The 20,443-nt window shown below is 39.5% G+C and overlaps 1 protein-coding gene across 1 annotated transcript in view; it reads left to right on the forward strand.

Annotated features, from left to right (window-relative positions):
* The window catches only part of LOC130835552 (ATP-binding cassette sub-family C member 4-like), a 169,376-nt gene that overhangs the window by 70,267 nt on the left and 78,666 nt on the right, over positions 1-20,443 (forward strand). The window contains 1 exon segment of the mRNA XM_057707190.1: positions 12,828-12,907. Within this exon segment, the coding sequence (XP_057563173.1) occupies positions 12,828-12,907 (80 nt within the window).

Raw genomic sequence — 20,443 nt, forward strand, 5'->3', positions numbered from 1 at the left:
AGTTGTGACACAAACAGCCAGAGTAATAAATGGCAGTACCTGTGTAATCCAGACAGTTAGTGGTTTATCCTACAATCAGATGAGCTGCTGTTTATTAGCAGATTGTCAAGTCTTTAGACCAGGTGAGTAGATTTCACTCCTACATTAGGGAATTCTAAACCTCAAATGAAGAAGCTTTAATTCCCCTTGGTGCCAAATTTTCTAACCACTCACATCTTCTTTCATAAAGGAGAAGCTATAGGAGTTTCATGCTTGAGTGACCTGGCCTTCAGTATGTCTTCTCTTGGTTCTTGTTACATCCAAGTTGCTAAATTTTCTAGATGAGATTAAGGTTTGAAATTTTAGATAACACAATGGTACCTTATATATTTTGGCTAAACATTGAGTATTTTTTTAGAAATGTATCATCTTTTTTCTCCCATTAATTCCTATGTCCATTTTTTATTCGATGTCAGGTAAGAGAGAACTTTGTCATCAGTAGACATTTTAAAGCTGTTAATGGACAGGGAGTTGGGATGAAGGTGGAGATGTTGCAATATCTCAGTTCTACTAGAACAGAGCTTTGAAATAGCTGTGCCAGTCACTTCACTGGCACAGTGAAGATCCTCTTGCTTGAAGCACAGTTATCTTAAGCAGCATTGATGTGTGTGTGTGTGTGTGCACGTGCATGTGTATGTGTTTGTGAGTGAGAGAGACTTCTTCTGAGTTAGATTGTCACATCAGAATAAGATCGATATTATTAGATTATATTAAAGAGATGTGAAATTTAAAGTTTTAAAATTAACCAGCAAATAAAAGTGACTGTTGCCTTTACCCAGACTAACTGAATGATTTTTCTTTGTTTTTCAATAGTGGTTTTGAACCACTGTGTAATTTGGAATCTGTGGTGCCCCATGGTAAGGAAAACAGGTTTTGGAATCAGCTAGTCTGAATGTGAATCCCAGCCCGGCCACTGACAGACAGACTTGTGTCAAGTAACTTAACCTCTATCTGCTTCAATTCTCTCTGTACAATAGGGTTGATAGGATAATAACACTCTCAATGTTTTTGTGTGTGAGAATTGTGAGAATTAATATATGTAAAGCAGTTAAAGCGATGCCTAGCAAATAGCTGACATTAGTTGATTTTTTGACTAAATGACCTGATGAAATTTAGGGATTTTTTTGTCTTTTTCTCCTACAAAATCCAAATGAATATGATAAATTTGTTAAAAGCATTGGGAATGGGGAAGGATGTGTATATTTTCCCAGATGGAAGGGAAAATAGATAAATAAGACTAAAAACCACAAAACAAAATCTACAGCATGTTTTTTGTTTGTTTGTTTTGTTTTTGTTTTTGTTTTCATTGGGGCACACTTATTCCTGAGTTCATTTTAATTTGGTTTCACAGGGAGAGCTCAGTTTTGCATATAAGTACCAAACATCTGGTTTAATCTTTGTTTGAAAATGATACAGCTAGAGTTTATTACAGAAATCTGTTGTGTAGGTAAGGAAAGAGAGTTGGCAATTTTATAAAGTAACTTCTATTTAAATGCAATATTGGAATTATTCCAGGGAAGTGGATGTACTTAGAAGTAGCAGGAACTTAGTATTTCTTAGAAAATGCTATAATTGGTCAAAATGGAAAACTTTTATGTAGTCACCTTTTTCAAAAAACATGAAAAAGACAAGTTTCACAAGCGAAAGTTAAAATTGACCTAAGGCAGTTTTAGACTGTCGACCTTCAAATTTAATTCATGGAATGTTTTTAGAGACATTACATGGTTTGTTCACTCCAGTTAATTCCAGCCAATCCTGCATTGCTATCAGATGGACATTCTGATATTTCAAAACTTCCTTGTGCACAAAATATGGTTAAAGCAGCCTGGGATGAAAATGAGATTCCTGGTTAGTTTTTATAAATCTGTAGATTATATTTTTAAAGCTATTAAAGGCATAAAGAATGTGACAGAACAAATACAACTCTACTATAAATACTGCCCAATTAGTGTTAATAAACTAACCAATTAAATGCCATAACTTACTGGCTGGGATATATAATGACATTGAGGTAGATGAAGAAATGCATAGCTCTGGGTGGAGACACCTGAGTGAAGACAGAGAGCTCTTACTCCACGAACACCTGGCTGTCAGGTAGCTGTGTTAGGCAGGGAGCACCTACCTGTCCAGAGTCTTGGCATTCAGCCTCAATGGTGTCTGAGAGGCCTGCAGCTCTGAAACTCAGTGAATTTCAGAATTTACTTGGAAATAATTTGATAAAAAAGAAAACCAAAGATAGGTTGTAAAGACTTCGGATGATTTTTATAATAGTGGTTTCCATACACCATCTACTCTTTCAGAGATCTGCTGCATGACAGAGGTTTCATCTGTTGGCAGTTATAATTCTCCCAGGGATATGGGATAGAGACTGTGCATTTTGCCCTGAAGGGCAATTGAGGTGCACTGGGCCAGGGAAAACACCCTTCCTGGAGACAGGATGTACATTCCTGTGGCAGGAGAGCCCCGTGATAGGTGGTGTCCTGTTCTGTCAGAATGGGCAGTTCTTACCTGGCCCACATCTCTCTCTGGCCACCCCACTTCCTGTGTTCATGGTTTAGAAATGTCCTGAAATCATGCAAACTGTGCAAGTGGTCATTTTCCAGTGGACACACTCCATAGCTTTCAACAGACACACGGTGTTTCAGAGCCACTGTGGTAGAGATTTTCCTGCCTATTGCTGTCCACTGGTCTGTCCATCCCTGACCACGAGTGAGCTGTGACTCCTGTGTGACAGCCTGCTTGACATGTGCATGAGATCCAGGGGTAAAGGTAGTAGCCTGGTCTAGCTTCCCAACTTTTTTTTTTCAATGTTCAGGAAATGTAAAATATTGATCACTCACTGTAGCAAAGCATTTATGGAGGCTGCAGCAGAGTGGTTTTCTGGATGTATCCACTCCTTCACGGTCAATCCCCTACTGTACTTAGTACTGCGACTTGCCCTCAGTCACAGGACAGGTGAAGACCTGGGTCTCTCAAGCCTCTGCATTTTCCTAATCAGTTATGCCTTTTATTAGACCATCTGTTTTCATTCATTCTTTCAGTCATTTGTTCATTTGTTAATCTATTCATTCAACCTTCAATAACTTACATAATTTTGAGGTGGAGTTATTTTAAGTGTCTCACTTTAATCATGGTTAGCCAAGAGAGGGTTCCTGAAACTCTTCTAACCAGGAGTGATGTTCAAAGTATTCAGCATCCAGTGGAGCAGGGATTAGCCAATAAGAATGGCCAGGCATGTCAATAGTCAGTTTGACCATCACCCTTCATACCAGCTTACACCGGCCCTGCCTGTGATATTTTTATTTTTTGGCTCATCTTTATTGTAGATATTTAAGAGAGCTTTCAGATGTGTCCAGTAAAATAGCTCCATGTCATAGATGTGTTGACATGAATTTTCTGAGTCTCTCTAACACGGAGTCAGTCCCCAACAAGGGTCCTTCTGCCCAGTGTTGCTCATGCCAATAGAACGAGCTAGAGTTCCTTTCAGAAGCAAAGGAAAGCTTTATTCTTTGATCAAAGAATGGAGAGTGTGAGATTACATGCTAAAGTATATGTTCTCTCCCCTAAAGGCCCTGAGCAGAGCTGCTTTATAGGGTTCTTGTAAGCACACATGCCCCGCCACCACCATCTTGAAGCCGTTTCCCATCAGGGGTTCTGGTCTGAAGGTCCAAGTACAAGGCCTCTGCACGTGGTACCCTGTGAGCAAGTGAAACTAGACTAAGCACAAAGGAAAAAAAAAAGTTAGACTTTATTTTATTACCCAGCTTCTATTTTTATTTCCCAGGAATTGTTAATGGACTTTGCTGTGACAGTATGATGAACCAGACACTTCATGTTGAAACATTAATTTCCCCAGGTCTGAAAACAATAGTTAACAAACAAAGACTCCTTGAAATATCAGTCAAGATTGAAATTTGGAAACTATCTGTTTATTTCTAGCAGAAAGGCTTGTTTTACTAATTCATTCAGAATATGCCCAAGCGATTTCCATATGTGAGGCTTTGGTCCAGGTGCTGGGGTAACAGCAGTGAATGAAGCAGACAAAACCCCTGCCCTAATAATGTCCATATTCTAATTTAATTTGTGTGAATAAAAAGGAGAAAAGTGGTTGTTAGCTCCTAGAAGCAAAGAATGAATTTTTAAAGGGCAGGAATTATACATGTAGAAAAGACAAGGTTAATTTAAAGGTTGTTAAGACAGAACTTATAACTGATCCTCACTGGGCTGGTGACCCCTCAATGGGTCCTTTGCCTGGAGTTGCAAATGTCACTTATGAAACCAGGTTCTGTATAGCAGAACAGAAACTTTATTCAGTGATTAAGGAATGGAGAAGGGAGAGCTCATGCTCTAAAAACACCTTCTCCCCAAGGGGAGGGGAGTAAAGTACTTTAAGAGGTAGGAGGCATGCATGTCACCAGGGCTCTAGAAAAGGCACAGAGATGTCCAGGAACAGCCGGGGTAGGTGGGGTATGCAGAGTCTTCCATGACCCTTTGCACCTGGCAGGAATTGTGACTAGTAGAGTACAAATCGCCCCTTGGGTAGAGATCTTAACATGCTAATGAAGCAAAGGCCACTTTCAGAACCTCTAGGTCTCTTCTGTGCAGGCACATTCCTGTAGTCAAGTCAGACTCTGTTCAGGGGAGTTGACCCCTGCATATCTCTTAAAGAACAGCTGCTTTAAGTACATCTCTGTCAAATACCAGGAGCTTTGGAAACAAAGAGGTAAATCAAGGCAGAGATCCTTTATCTCTCAGGGGCAGGTATGGGTGACAAAGGAACTTCATCAGAAGTGTTTAGTTTCTTCCTTGTTACTCAAAGTGTGGGCCCTGGACCAGCAACATCAGCATCACCTGGAAGTTGTTAGAAATCCAGAATGTCAGACCTCACTTCGTGCTCTTAAGAGTATACATTTTAAGTAGAACTCTGGAAGTTTCATATACAGATTAAAGTTTGAGAAACATTGTTCTTGTGAGTATTGGCCTATTTCTGATCTAATTTCATTCAGATCACAGGAACTTTCCATGAACTGGTAGTTTCCCCCACGTGTTTATAAACTGAAGGAGCTAGAGCATTAGTGGGCTCCCTAAGAATCAGAATTGATCTTTCCACATGTGTTCCCTTATTGACATGTACTGAGATGGTCACTGAGTGGGTTCCAGGTCTTACACTCTCTCTTCAGTAAGAGCCACTTTTAAAATATTCATTTTCTTAGATTTGTTTTATGTTTTTGTGTAAGAGTCCATGTGCACAGAAGGTTTCCCATCTTAAAAAAAAAAAAAAAAAAAAGGTTGGAAAGCTACTGGGTTTGTGATGCTTTATTAGTAAATCCCATTTGAGCACACCCCGCCTACACCCCTGCCCCAGCACTTCGCATTTTGTTATAGACTGTGTGTGAAATGTGGTCCATGTTTGCAGAGGGTGTATAATCTAGATGTGAACTCAAGACTACTATACATGAAAAGTAGTTAAACCACTAAGTAGATTACACTATGATATGTTCTGAGAATATACCCAGACTCCAGGTGGAATCTGGAAACTCACTGAAACAGTCCCTCATCAAACAAAGTGTCAGAAAACTTATGCCTTTAAACATGAAAATTGCTTATGTCTTTGCTGAGAACCTGTACGGTCTTATTTTAGGCCCTACTTGGTTGCAGAATCTCCCTCAGTCCTCAGCACTAAAAGTAAAAATGAAGGTTGGAGGCAGTCTCTGGGCAACAGCAAAATGTATCAGCTAAAAGGCACAGTATTCAGGAATAAACCTGCCTAAGGAGGCAAAAGTCCTGTATGCAGAAAACTATAAGACACTGATGAAAGAAATCAAAGATGATACAAACAGATAGACATACCATGTCCTTGGATTGGAAGAATCAACATTGTGAAAATGACTATACTACCCAAAGCAATTTACAGAGTCAACGCAATCCCTATCAAATTACCAACAGCATTTTTCACAGAACTAGAACAAGAAATCTTATGATTTGTATGGAAACGCAAAAGACCCGAATAGCAAAAGCAATCTTGAGAAGGAATGATGGAGTTGGTGGAATTAGGCTTCCTGACTTCAAACTATACTTCAAGGCCACAGTGATCAATGCAGTATGGTACTGGCACAAAAATAGAAAGGGGGATCAATAGAATAGAACAGAGAACTCAGAGGTAAGCGAAAACACATATGGGCACCTTATCTTTGACAAAGGAGGCACGAATATACAATGGAAAAAAGACAGCCTCTTCAATAAGTGGTGCTGGGAAAATGGGACAGCAATGTGTAAAAGAATGAAATTAGAACACTTCCTAACACCATACACAAAAATAAACTCCAAATGGATTAAAGACCTAAATGTAAGGCCAGACACTATAAAACTCCTAGAGGAAAACATAAGCAGAACACTGTATGACATACATCAAAGCAAGATCCTTTTTGACCCACCTCCTAGAATAATGGAAATAAAATCAAGAATAAACAAATGGGACCTCATGAAACTTAAAAGCTTTTGCACAGCGAAAGAAACCATAAATAAGACAAGAAGACAACTCTCAGAATGGGAGAAAATACTAGCCAATGAAGCAATGGACAAAGGATTTATCTCCAAAATATACAAGCAGCTCATGCAGCTTAATACCAAAAAAGCAAATAACCCAATCCACAAATGGGTGGAAGACCTAAATAGACATTTCTCCAAAGAAGACATACAGATGGCCAACAAACACATGAAAAGATGCTCAACATCACTAATCATCAGAGAAATGCAAGTTAAAGCCACAATGAGGTATCACCTCACACTGATCAGAATGGCCATCATTAAAAAACCTAGAAACCACAAATGTTGGAGAGGGTGTGGGGAAAAGGGAACTCTCCTGCACTGTTGGTGGGAATGTAAGTGGTACAGCCACTATGGAAAACAATTTGGAGGTTCCTTAAAAAACTACAAATAGAACTACCATATGATCCAGTAATCCCACTCCTGGGCATATACCCAGAGAAAACCATAATCCAAAAAGAAACATGTACCACAGTGTTCATTGCAGCACTATTTACAATAGCCAGGACACGGAAGCCACCTAAATGCCCATCGACAAATGAATGGATAAAGAAGATGTGGCATATATATACAATGGAATATTACTCAGCCATAAAAATGAATGAAATGGAGCTATATGTAATGAGGTGGATAGACCTAGAGACTGTCATACAGAGTGAAGTAAACCAGAAAGAGAAAAACAAATATTGTATGCTAACTCATATATATGGAATCTAAAAAATTTAAAAAAAAAGTGGTACTGATGAACCCAGTGACAAGACAAGAATAAAGATGCAGTTGCAGTGAATGGACTGGAGGACATGAGGTTGGGAGGGTGGGGGGCGAAGGGGAAGCTGAGACAAAGTGAGAGAGTAGCATAGACATATATACACTACCAGCTGTAAAATAGATAGCTAGTGGGAAGTTGCTGTGTAACAAAGGGAGTTCAACTCAAGGATGGATGATGCCTTAGAGGACTGGGATGGGAAGGGTGGGGGGGAGTTGCAGGAGGGAGGGAATATGGGGATATGTGTATAAATACAGCTGATTCACTTTGGTGTACCTCAAAACCTGGTACAAGAGTGTAAAGCAATTATGTTCCAATAAAGAGCCTAAAAAAAGAAGATGTGGCACATATATACAATGGAATATTACTCAGCCATAAAAAGGAATGAATTGGAGCTATATGTAATGAGGTGGCTAGACCTAGAGTCTGTCATACAGAGTTAAGTAAGCCAGAAAGAGTAAAACAAATACTGTATGTTAACTCATATATATGGAATCTAAAAAAAAAAAAAAAAAATGGTACTGATGAACTCAGTGACAGGGCAAAAATAAGGATGCAGATGCAGAGAATGGACTGGAGGACAGGGGTTTGGGGGGCCGGGGGGCAAAGGGGAAGCTGGGACAAAGTGAGAGAGTAGCATAGACATATATACACTACCAACTGTAAAACAGATAGCTAGTGGGAAGTTGCTGTATAATAAAGGGAGATCAACTCGATGATGGGTGATGCCTTAGAGAGCCAGGACAGGGAGGGTGGGAGGGAGTCATGGAAGGGAGGGGATATGGGGATATATGTATAAATACAGCTGATTCACTTTGGTGTACCTCAAAAGTTGGTACAAAAGTGTAAAGCAATTATATTCCAATAAAGAGCTTAAAAAAAGAGGCACAGTATTATAAAAATATTTTGAAAAAATAGTAGTTGGGTGGGGAGTTGGAGTGCATCTCAAGTAACCATAAGTAGCCTCAAAGGACATTGCCATGTTTAAAAATAGTTAAACCATTTCATGCTCAAAATATTAGATCTGGGTTGTCAAGAAAAGGTGCATTTATGCTCTGTATCTTTTGTTTAAGATGATCCTATTGCATAGCACAGGGAACTATATTCAATATTCTGTAATAAACCATAATGGAAAATAAAATAAAAGACGATAAGTCTCTTGTTCACATGAAAAAGGTTCTGCTGAAATGATTAAAATAGGTTTTGTTATTTAAAAGGTACTTAGTAATTTGAAATTTTAACTTCACAAAATCTATCATTTCCCCCAACTAGTTTTATAAAGCAAGTCTATTGTATCTGTGGTGATTATTCTAGTCAAGGCTTTTGGGGTGCTGGGGACAGAATCTACCCAAATTAGTTCAGATGAGGAGAGCTTTAATAAAAGGAAATGGGCATCTCGTGGAACTGGTTTGATGCTGACTTTCTTGGAACTGAAGCTGGGAACTGGGGTCCTCATGGGAGCTGGGACAGGGCTTGTACATATTCCCAAGCCCCTTCACCTCTCATTTTTGCTGGGTGTGGAGAGTCTGCTCCGCTTTCCTGCTTCTCTTCTGGTCTCGCAGTTTTTTAGAGGGGAGATCTGAATGACTTGGTGGCTAGTTATTGGGTTAGCTTCCCCTGGGCACTTTTGGTCAGTTAGCTGTGGCCAGGGCTGTGGAGGGTCCCTGAGAGGGCAGCACAGTTATTCCAAGTCTGTCCAGTAAAGATAAAGGAGTTCAAGTGAGTGGCAGATTCCTGGGAGCTACATTTGTCAGTAAGAGTCTCAAGGAGGAGAAAGGGTTAAGTCTGAGATTTGGACAGATGGGGCAGGGATTGAGGACCTTCTTGGTGGGTAAGTAGAAGAGAGAGGCGGGCCCCCCATCAGAATAAGGGTACATGATCAGGAGTGATGGAAGGGAGATAAGGTAGGTACCTCTCTTCCATCTCCTCTCTCCTCACTATTCCTAAAAACATGATAGATATGATTTGATAAAGAAAGGAGGATGTGAATGAAATTATTTTAAATGACAAGTTAAGACCCGTTGGCTATTATATGAGATCAGGGAAGTCAAAATTGAATAAAGTTTTTCATGCTGAGTATTTGGGCAGAGGTCTAAGGCAGAGTTTGAGAAGTCGGGTGTGGGTAGTTGCAAGTCAACTTTAAAGTCTTCTATTCAGTTTAGATGTGTTGAGCTTCAGATGTCCTGTAGAGCAGGCAAGTGCCCAAGGAAGAGGTCAGGAGTGGAGATATGATTTGGGATGCATAAACAAACAGGAAATCATTGTAATGAAAGTGAGTGAAGTTTAGAAAGAGAACCAGAAAAAGAAAAAATAGTCAATGGCACAATCCTTACAAAAAAATAAGAGGCAGCAGAGGATATTGTAGGAAGTTGCCCTGAAAAGTGAGGTTTCTGTGCCTTCTCTCTCTGCTGGGTGGAAATCCCAGGATGGCTAGGCAGTAGCACCCACCCCATGATGAAATATTATTGCATCACCCTGAGCAAGGTTGGACCTTTCCTCCATCACCAGAAGTTTGGCCTATAAAGGGATTTGAACATTTCTGTTTGCAGCAGAACCCTTTCTTCAAAGGGTGTCTCAATGTGAATGTCCAGATGGATGTAAGGGTCTCTGAGAGGGTATGGGCAGTAAGGGAGATGGATGGAGTGTCTTGTCCTCCACTTCCTCTTCTGCCTCATTCTCCAAGGTACCTCTGTTGAGTCACAGATGCTTCACAGGACAAAGTTTGGAAATTACTAGCCATGGTGACCTTTCATGTCCCTTAAATCTCTCAAATCCCCTGAGGATAATATGAATAACACCTTGCACATGTGTGCTACTTCCTAATTTAGAAGATGCCTGCGTAAGCATGATCTCTTTCATCCTAATTATCTTTTATCCTGTGCATGTCATCATCTCCTTTTAAAAGATAAGGAATTTGCAAAATCCATAAGAATATATGGAAAATTGCCCATTTGATTTTAATGTTCCTAAAGCAGAACTGATTAAATAATAACCCAACCTCTTGCCCCTCAAAGCTTGGTCAGGGAAATAGCAGAAAGGCTATCACTGGCAGCTTGGAGGAAATGCAGACACTCTAGCTCCCCCCTAACACTCCTGAATCAGAATCTGCATTTTAACAAGTGGACCCTCCTACAGTGCCTGGTAGACTTTCCCAGGTAATAGGATGCTGCAGAGACTGGGGGCAATGCTCAGCTTGTTGGTTGAGCACCTGTTAACTCACCTGGCATCGTGACTGGGTTCTTTCACCTGCATAAGCCCATTCAATCCTGAGAATAACCCTCTAAAGCAGGCATTCTTAGAGGCTTAGAAAAGTTGTCACTGGGCTTTCAAAGGTGTCACTAAAAGTTTCTGGAGTCTGTATTTCCTAAGCCTGAGACAGAAAAGTTGAGACCCAGCCTGTTATGGCCTGGCCTGGCTAAGGGCAAAAGCTTTCAGTCACTCCAGCTCCTGGCTTGGGCACACCCTGTGCTTCCAGTGAGCCAGGCGCCCCTGGAGGACAGCAGAGCCAGCTCATCCCAGCAGCAGAAACCCAGCCCCTGGCCTCTGGTCATTCTCAGTCCAGTTGTGGCTTGGGAGGAAGGTACCTCTGACAGAGATCAGGAAGAGCAGGTAGAGGTCCCACATCTCACCTGCAGGCTGGCTTCCTGAAGCCTCAATTACAAATGAAGTTCAGGGGCCTAGATAATATATTTCTCAAGAGTTGCTACCCCAAAATAGGGCGTGTGTGTGTGTGTGTGTCTGTGTGTGTAGCTTCAATTTCTTTACATTTAATCATTAAGAAGACTAGTGTTGACTGAAAAAAATGCACAATATAAACATTGAGAGTTCTGTTTTATTCAGTGGACAAAAGTGAGAACTTAAGCACGGAACACAGTATCTTAGATAACTCTTGAGAGACTGCCCTGAAGAGGAGGAGGGGAGCAAGGATATATAGGAGTTTTTGCAACAAAGAATAGGTAGTTGGAACATCAAAAGATTAGTGTTAATAAAAAAAAAAAAGCCAGATATCTCAAGTTAGGGAATTTATTGCTTTTTCTGTGTATGGGAAGATGCAAGAATCTGGGCTCACTGAAATCATTCCTTTGATATGCACCTCAGCTATCTGGGGCCAGTATCCTGTGTATTTTCACCCTGAGCATTTTCATCCTGAGTTTCCTCAGTGTGCACAGTTGGAGGGTGGCTGCAGGGTCCTAATGGCTGGAACATCCTCTGTTTACTGATGTGACAGGTGACATTTTTTGTTCACACTAGATATTTATTAGAAATTAGTTGTCATCTTGCAATCCTGCAGCCTTTAGGATATACTGTTTTTGCGGATTCTGAGCAGGGGAATAAAATCAATGATGTTAAGTGATTCTTAGTCATTAAGTAATATTTCTGTTTCCCTGCCTACATCCTTCTGGTCTTCTTGGATGTATATGCATGAGTCTGTGTTTGTCACACCTGGTGCACCTCTGAAAATAATAACTTATTATTACCCCAGTAGTAAACTCAGAGCTTGGAAATGGCAGGAACCCACAGTCTCCCAAAATGTGAGGTGCTGTGTACCATCTTGAGGGGAAAATAATTACAGAGAGGTTATAATTATGTTATTATAAAAACTACAGAGAGGTTATAATTAGCACTTAGCAAAATTAATTGTGATAACTAAAGCAAAATTAATGTAACAATTAAGATTAACTGAAGTATTTTGAAACTATTTACCAACTTAGCACTTGGAATTTGTCTTATATGGGATGGATTTAAAAGGAGGAAACATTCTCAAATCCAGATACTGCCACAAGATTTTCCCCCCATACTTTTTTTTTAAAGCTATTTTCTTTTTTGTAAATTTACTTATTTATTTATTTATTTATTTATTTATTTATTTATTTATTTATTTATTTTATTGGCTGTGTTGGGTCTTTTCGCGGGCTTTCTTTTAGTTGTGGTGAGTGGGGGCGACTCTTCATTGTGGTGTGGGGGCGACTCTTCATTGTGGTGTGCGGGCTCCTCATTGCCGTGGCTTCTCTTGTTGCGGAGCACGGGCTCTAGGTGCATGGGCTTCAGTAGTTGCAGCGTGGGCTTAATAGTTGTGGCTCACCGGCGCTAAAGCGCAGGCTCGGTAGTTGTGGCGCACGGGCTTAGTTGCTCCGCGGCATGTGGGATCTTCCTGGAGCAGGGATCGAACCCGTGTCTCCTGCATTGGCAGGCGGATTCTCAACCACTGCGCCATCTAGGAAGCCCTCCCCCCATACTTTTAAAAAGCAGGACTCAATTTCAACTCCCCATCCACTGCCAATTGGTGGTATTTTTGTTTTTCTTTAGATATCGTATTTTCTCTTTCTTTACCACTGATATTGGCTTATTTCATATGAATCTGTAATATATTAAATACATATACTTTAAAAAATATTGTTTTGATTTGTTCGTGAATTTTTTCTCTTAAATGGCATATCTGGGAAAATGAGTGATTTCTCATATCCTGTTCTTGCAGGAAGAATTTTAAATCGTTTCTCCAAAGATATTGGGCATATGGATGACCTGCTGCCCCTGACATTTCAAGATTTCACCCAGGTAACATAACAGTCATGTGAGTTCTCCCAGGGAAAAGCAAAGTGCCTATTTTTCAAGGCCTTTTCACAGGGGCTGAGGGTGGGCCTTTCTGCCTGGTGATGTGTTGTGTTATCTTAAGTAAAAGGCCATGTTTGTAGAAGAAAGGTGCAATTGTGATTGGGAGGCTGAGTTAACATGAGTAATACCTGGTGTAGGAGCGGCTACACAGTCACGTCAAGGTTGGTTCGAAGCAACAACATGCTTGGTGAGTGGTTCTCCCTCTGCCTTCCAGGGATCTGGCGTGGCTTCCCTTTACTGTGAGCACATTTCATAGCAGAGAAACAGTCACCTCTCATGGAAAGACAGCCTAGATTAACTAAATTATGCATTGGATTACTACAAAGGACAAATATTTACTGCACTGTTTTAGGGTTTTTTTGTTTGTTTTTTTTTGTTGTGTTTTGTTTGGTTTTTTGGATAAAGCCAGGTGTGATTACTTACAAAGAAAAAATTATTAATTATAAGTTGAAAATAATACTTGAGCAAGGACAATAGAGAGCAGTTATTGAGGATACAAAGCCTTTAAGTGAGTGATTTGATTATGGGATCAAAGTCATCTCAAAAAATGTCTTTTTTGTTTTTGTAGGCAATTTTTCTCTTCACATGTTGATTGCTCTGTCTTAAGGTGTCTTTTAAAAGAAAACACAGAAATATCCACAGAAATACCTTCTATCCAGCCTTTGTTTTGTCTGTGAACTTGAGATTCTAAAGAATGATGTTGGGTTGTCTCAGCTCTCCTCTCCTCATTCAGTATCATTGCTCATGTGAGATGTTTTTTCTGTTGTTTAATTTTGTCTACTTTTCAGTGATTCAGGTGGTGGAGACTTTCTTCACTTCCAAGTGTTCATTTTGGAAATGAAATGAATTTATCAAAAGCTGCACACAGAAATGCAGCAATGAATATCTGACTGCAGACAGCATAGCCTATGGGCAAATGCTTCCACTCTTTACTAATGAGAAGTAAGCTGAGACTCAGAGGCAGAGTACTTTTATTGAAAAGATATCTGATTTTCTTTTTTCTTTTCTGCAAACTTATTTTATAAAGGCATGCTGCTGGGTTTAGCTCCATAATTTATCCCCAGAAGCAACCTTTCCCTAAAAACAGTGTCATGTTTTGAGAGTGATTATGAATTACTTTGAAAAGATTTTGTGAAAGGTTCTGTTTCTTTGCTACAGCAAGCTAGGCCAAGGCTGGGCTTCCAAAGCTGGCTGGCCTGTTGTGTGCTTAACCAGTCAGTTATCCATCATAATCAGAATCCATCTCATGTTTTTGTATGACATAAACAGGGACAGGGATAGACGCTAACTGATTTCAGTAGAAAACATTCTTAGTAGTGTGAAGGGAGAAGACTCTGGTCTTATTGATTTCCAATCCCAGATCTGCCACTTGTAGTTCAGTTATCTTGAAGTTTGGGACCTCCAGGTGGAGACCTCCTGCAGGTCATTGGAAGTAAGAGCCTGGTGTTTGAGAGAGAGACCTGGGATTCTTCACTGAGCAGGTAGTAGCTGAATCTGTGAAGATGGATAAGATTGCCCAGAGAGAGGGAAGCATTTTGAGGAACAAAGGTCAGAAGCTTATGGAAGCCTTGATACTCAGAAAGCAGAGAGAAAAGGGAAGCAGAGGAGACACACAATAAACAGCAAGGAAGAGAGGAGGAAATAGGTTGGGGAACTAAGGAAGGACAGGTCTGTTCAATGCAAAGGAAAAGGTAAGTCCATGGAAAGTTGTTGGTTGATTTGGAAATCAGGAGGTGTCTGGTGACCATGGAAAGTTGTTGGTTGATTTGCAAATCAGGAGGTGTCTGGTGACCAAAGGAGCAATTTTAGATGTGGGGAGGCTATAGTGCAAATCAAAGAGGTATGAAGGGTGTTGAGGTGAAGGCAGGCTACTCTTGGAAGGAGTATGACTAAAACAGGAGAGAGGCCCATCTGGAATGCAGGGTGTGAGGAGATGTTGCTGGTTGTTTAGATTTTTAGTTTGTGGGTTAAGGGTGTGTGTGATGGTGGGTGGTATTTCTCTACCTCATTCCTTTCTTTCAACTAACTGGGATTAGAGTTGAGGCCCTGAGGTACACGGGTGAGTCAGGCAGGAAGCCCTCCTCTCATAGGTCTCCTCCAGCCCCCCAGGGGGAGGGAGACCTCCAGAGATACATCCCTTGCTGCCCTTGGAATCCTAATTGTGCAAGCGCCTGTGGAGGAAGTCCTGGAAGGCAAACTGGAGGTGGGGGCTGGAGGCAGCTAGGGAGCCTGGTCCAGGAGGTGGGTGGAGCTTCTAGGAAGTGACCTTTGATCCCAGATGAGAGGAAAAGGCCCCTGTGGGGGGTGGGGCAGGAGGTGCTGCCAGAAGCCATGTTCCCAGTGGGAACCAGTCTTTTCTCTCTGTCGTCACCTGAGAGAGGGGTCGGGCAAGGACTTGAAGGGGGTTGTTCGGTTTTGTTTTAAAGGACGTAGTTCGTGCCAAGTGTGTTCAAACTCATTTTTGATTACTCTACTAATCCTTAGTATATTTGATAAACCTTGGAAGATACTTGATCACTTTTTTATTTTTATTACTTCTAAAATATTTATTCCATGTACTTTTCCTCCTCTAATTCCTTCTCATTCCCTTAAATGAATCTCACATAATTTATTTAATATTTTGTAGTAGTGATGCCAAGTGCGGGTAATGACAACCCTGAATTCTGAGTAGTGGGTCTACACTGCAGGACAGTCCATGCCCTCAGGTGACGTCTTTCAGAGACCACATCCCAGCAGAGGGGCGATCACAAGTTTGTGCCCTATCGTGTACACTGACTCTTAAAACTACCAGATGTGTTGCCTGTCCAGTCACATTATAGCTGCTGGCCAGCTTGGAGCTGTTTGCCATTTCAAAGGAAGAAGGAAGGCAGCATAAAAAAAAAATTTATGTAGCATGATTCCATGTGATAATCATTTATGGTGTTGATAGCTTTAAAGTGGGGTGGAATGGGGAGCCCCCAGACTCCCTTTTCAAGCTTGAGTCCTAGCTCTCCCTCTTCCTGTCTCTGCCCCACAGAGCCACACTCTCCTTCTCTGTAAAATAGAGAAAATAATACCAAGTCCATAAGGGTTGGGAAGACAAATGAAGTCATTTTAATAAAATTCTACTTATAACATCTAAGTGCATGTTGAGCACTAAATAATGGGTAGTAATTTTTAAAATGCCATGTGTTTTTTTAAGTAGGAGAAATAGTCTGATGATGGCATTATGTTACCTTGAAATTATTGTCACAATTTCCAAGCCCATAAATATTGCCTTGTGAGTTTGCATCACAGAGATTCTAAGTTTTGTAATCCTTGAAGATTTTAATGGACTTTTTCCCATGTAGACTCACAGAATAAAAATCAGTTATTTTCAAGATAGACCACGGAGCACTAAATATTTCATATTAATGTAATTTTCATACAATATGCCAAAGTCCTAGATAACATTGAGTAAGGCGTCTCAATTACCCACAATTCTTGTCATTAAAACCATCACTTCCAAGAAGTCTTCCTACTGGTAAAACAAATGAAAATGAAGGTAAGATGCAGAAGCTGGATTCAGGCATTTTGATTTTTTTTTTAAAGTTTGGGACTACTCTGAGCATGCGAACTTGCACACAGCTGCCACCAGCAAAATGCTATAATTTATTGAGGAAAACTGAATTGCATAACCTTTCTTTCCCACACACCCCTTATTCAGGAAAAAAAAAAATTAGCAGCTTGACTGAGCTTAAATAATTGACTTTTCACATCCTTTCATGGACACAAAGGGCTCATCCTGAGGCTACTTGAGCCACCAATGCCGGCAGTGGTGGGGACCACCATGGACCGTGTCATTCCCTCCTCAGCCACACACAAAACACATTGACTGCAGCTTTATGAAGTGAAAATGCCCAAGAAAAAGAAAATGTAAAGGAGGTGTCCTTAGTCATTTCTTTCCAGAGGAGGGAGAGGAAAAGAACAAGCTGCTGCATCTGGATGTTGCGAACAAAGCAGGCCTGTGACCAGGGCATAATAGGTTGGGTCACTAGCTTTTATAGAAGCAGAAGAGTGGAACTGCCTTTACTTCTCTCAGTACCACTGACCCTTGCATTTCATTGTGTAGAGATGTCAGGGAAGGTGTGTAGAAAGCATCCAGCCTCTTGCACTGAATGATGACTTTGTCATTTTGAGATTTCTGTGGTGTTGGTCCCTTCCCCCACTCCCTCCCTCAGATCCCCATTGGGGATATTTATTTTTAATATATATTTAATACTAGCCCTTTGTGAATATTTTTTTCCGGTCTCTGGCTTGCCTTTCTATATCCTAAATAGAGATCAAGTTTTAATTTTGATGATGGTAATGTTTACCTTTTTTTTTCTTTTATAGTTCATGTTTTTGTATCCTAAGACATCTTTGCACATTCTTAGAAGTGTGAAGATACTTTCCTATTGTTCTGTCTTTTTAGAAATTGATGCATCTTGTGTTGACTTTTGTGTATGGAAAAGTAGTTAGTGGTTGAGGTTTATTTTTTCCGCTTATTCTCGCCACATTTGTTAAAGACTTTTATGCACTGAATTGGCACCTTGGTTAGAAATCATTTGACTTTATGTGAGGAAGTCTGCATCTGTATCTTTATTTTGCTCCACTGATCTGTTATCCTTATACCAATACTGCAGTCTTGGTTATTGTACATTTTAGTAAGACTTGAAACCCAGTAGTTTAAGACCTCTAACTTTGCACTTCTTTGTCAAGACTATCTTGATCATTCTTGTTTCTTTACTTTTCTGTGTAAATTGTAGAAGCCTTTCAATTTGTTTTTTGATAGAAGTCTGCTGGGAATTTTATTAATATTTCCTTTTAGCTGTAGTTTATTTGAGGAGTCTGAGTCTTAACAATATTGAATCTGCAATTATGAATATGTTATCTCTCCACTTATTTAGGTCTTCTTTAATTTTAGAAATATTTTGTAATGTTTAGTATAGACATCTTATACTCTTTGGTTAAGTTTATTCCTGAATATTTGATGTTTTTTCATTATATTGGGTTGGCCAAAAAGTGCCTTCGATTTTTAAGTAAAAATAAAAGACATTTTTCATTTTTGTCAAGAGCTTTATTGAACAACGTATTCACCTTTTTGTTCCACTACCTTCTGCCTTTTTTCAAGCAACTCATAATTCCATCTTTCCAAAACTTTTTATCTTTTTGAGCAAAGAACTTTTCCGGGTGCCTTTTATAGTCTACCAGGGAATTGAAATTTTTTCCATTATGAGAATTTTGTAAAGATCACAATAAATGGAAATCCAAGGTGCAATGTCTGGTGAATATGGTGGGTGAATCAGAACCTCCAGCCAAGCTGTAACAGTTTTTGCCTGGCCAGCAAAGAAACATGCAATCTTGCATTATCCTCATGGAAGATTATGCGTTTTCTGTTGACTAATTCCAGATGCTTTTCATTGAGTGCTGCTTTCAGTTGGTCTAATTGGGAGCAGTACTTGTTGGAATTATTTGGTTTTCCAGAAGGAGCTCATAATAGATGGCTCGCTTCCAATCCCACCATATGCACAACATCACCTTCTTTGGAGGAAGAGCAGCTTTTGGTGTGGTTGGTGATGGTTCATTTCACTTGCCCCACGATCTCTTCTGTTCCACATTATTGTACAGTATCCACTTTTCATCACCTATCACAATTTGTTTTAAAAACAGAAAGTTTTCATTACATTTAAGTAGAGAATTGCATGAGGAAATTCGGTAAAGAACATTTCACTTAACTTATGTGGAACCCAAACATCAAAGCAATTCACATAACCAAGCTGGTGCACATGATTTTCAGCACTTGATTTGGATATTTTGAGCATGTCGGCTATCTCCTGTGTGGTATAACACTGATTGTTCTCAAAGTCTTGATTTAATCCCTATCAACTTCAGCTGGTCTCCCTGACCGCGGAGCATTGTCGAGCAAGAAATCTCCAGCACGGAACTTCGCAAACCACTTTTGACACATTCAATCAGTCACACCACCTCTCCATACACCGCACAAATCTTTTTTTGTGTTTCAGTTGCATTTTTACTTTTCTTGAAATAATAAAGCATAATATGCTGAAAATGTTGCTTTTTTTCTTCCATCTTCAGTATTAAAATGGCTACACAAAAATTCACCAATTTTGATAAGTCTTTTTAAATGCATGGTGATGTGAGAACTGTCACATACAATCTAACAAAATTGTTTCGAATGAAGTTAAAGATAACTAAGTGCTACTAGAGCTTACAGAAAAAACCGAATGAACCTTTGGCCAACACAATATTGTCGGATTGTTTCTAATACCATTTTTCAACTGCTTCTTGCTAGTATATAGAAATACATTTGATTTGTTTGTGAATTTACTTAACATTTCCTGGAGTTGGTGGTGTTTTTTTTTTAAATTCTGTAGGATTGTTTACATATATAGCCATGTCAGCTATAAATAATGACAGTTTTACTTCTTCATTTCCAGTATTTATGACTTTTATTTTCCTTTCTTGACATTTTTGTGGCTAGAATCTCCAGTACAGCATGGAATAGAAGTAATGAGATAAGACATTCTATACCCTTAGGGCAAAATCTTTCACTATTTTTACATTACGAATGATGTTACCTGTAATTTTTTGGGTTGATATCTGTTATCAGTTTGAAAATGTTTTAATTCCTCAATTGCCAAGAATTCTACTTTTTTTAAAAATCAAGAATAAATGTTGAATTTGGAAAAATATTTTTTCTACATCTCTTCAGATAATCATAGGATTATTCACCTTTACTCTTTTAATGTGAATTATAGTGATTTGTGTTTGAAGGTTAAACTTACATTCCTGGAATAAACTTGACTTGGCCATAATGTAGCATCTTTTTATTTAATGTATCACTGTATGTAATTTGTTAATATTTGGTCAAGAATTTTTGTATGTGTTGTTCATGAAGGATATTGGTCTATAATTTGCTTTTCTTGAAATATTTTGTCAGCTTTTGGTATCAGAACTGTGCAGTCCTCATAAAAAGACACAGAAAATGTTTCTATTTTAGATGATTGGTTTTGTGTGTCAACTTGGCTAGACTAAAATAATCCCATTATAGAGTCAAAAAGTAATCTGTGTGTTGCTGTGTAGGTAATTTTGTAGATGTGATTAAAGTCCATTATCAGTTGATTTTAGGTAAGGACAATTATCCTAGATAGTCTGGGTGGGCACAGTTCAATCAGTTGAAAGGCCTTAAAGAGCTAAGGCTTCCCTGAATAGAAAGAAATTCTGCCTGTGGGTCAGAGCATCAGCTCCTACCCAGTAGTTCCAGCCTGTTCTTTGTAACAGCCAGGCCTGTGGATTTGGGACTTGCCGAGCCAAGTGTGATTGTGGAGTTTGATCTTTTTTATATTGCTATATTCAGTTTATTGGTATGTTGTTTAATGTTCCTAAGACAATTTGGTTTGTAATTTTTCTTTCTTTTAATGTCTTTGTCTGGTTTTTATATCATGATAATGCTGGACT

This window comes from Hippopotamus amphibius, chromosome 14, assembly GCF_030028045.1.
Source record: "Hippopotamus amphibius kiboko isolate mHipAmp2 chromosome 14, mHipAmp2.hap2, whole genome shotgun sequence".
Lineage (NCBI taxonomy): Eukaryota > Metazoa > Chordata > Mammalia > Artiodactyla > Hippopotamidae > Hippopotamus > Hippopotamus amphibius.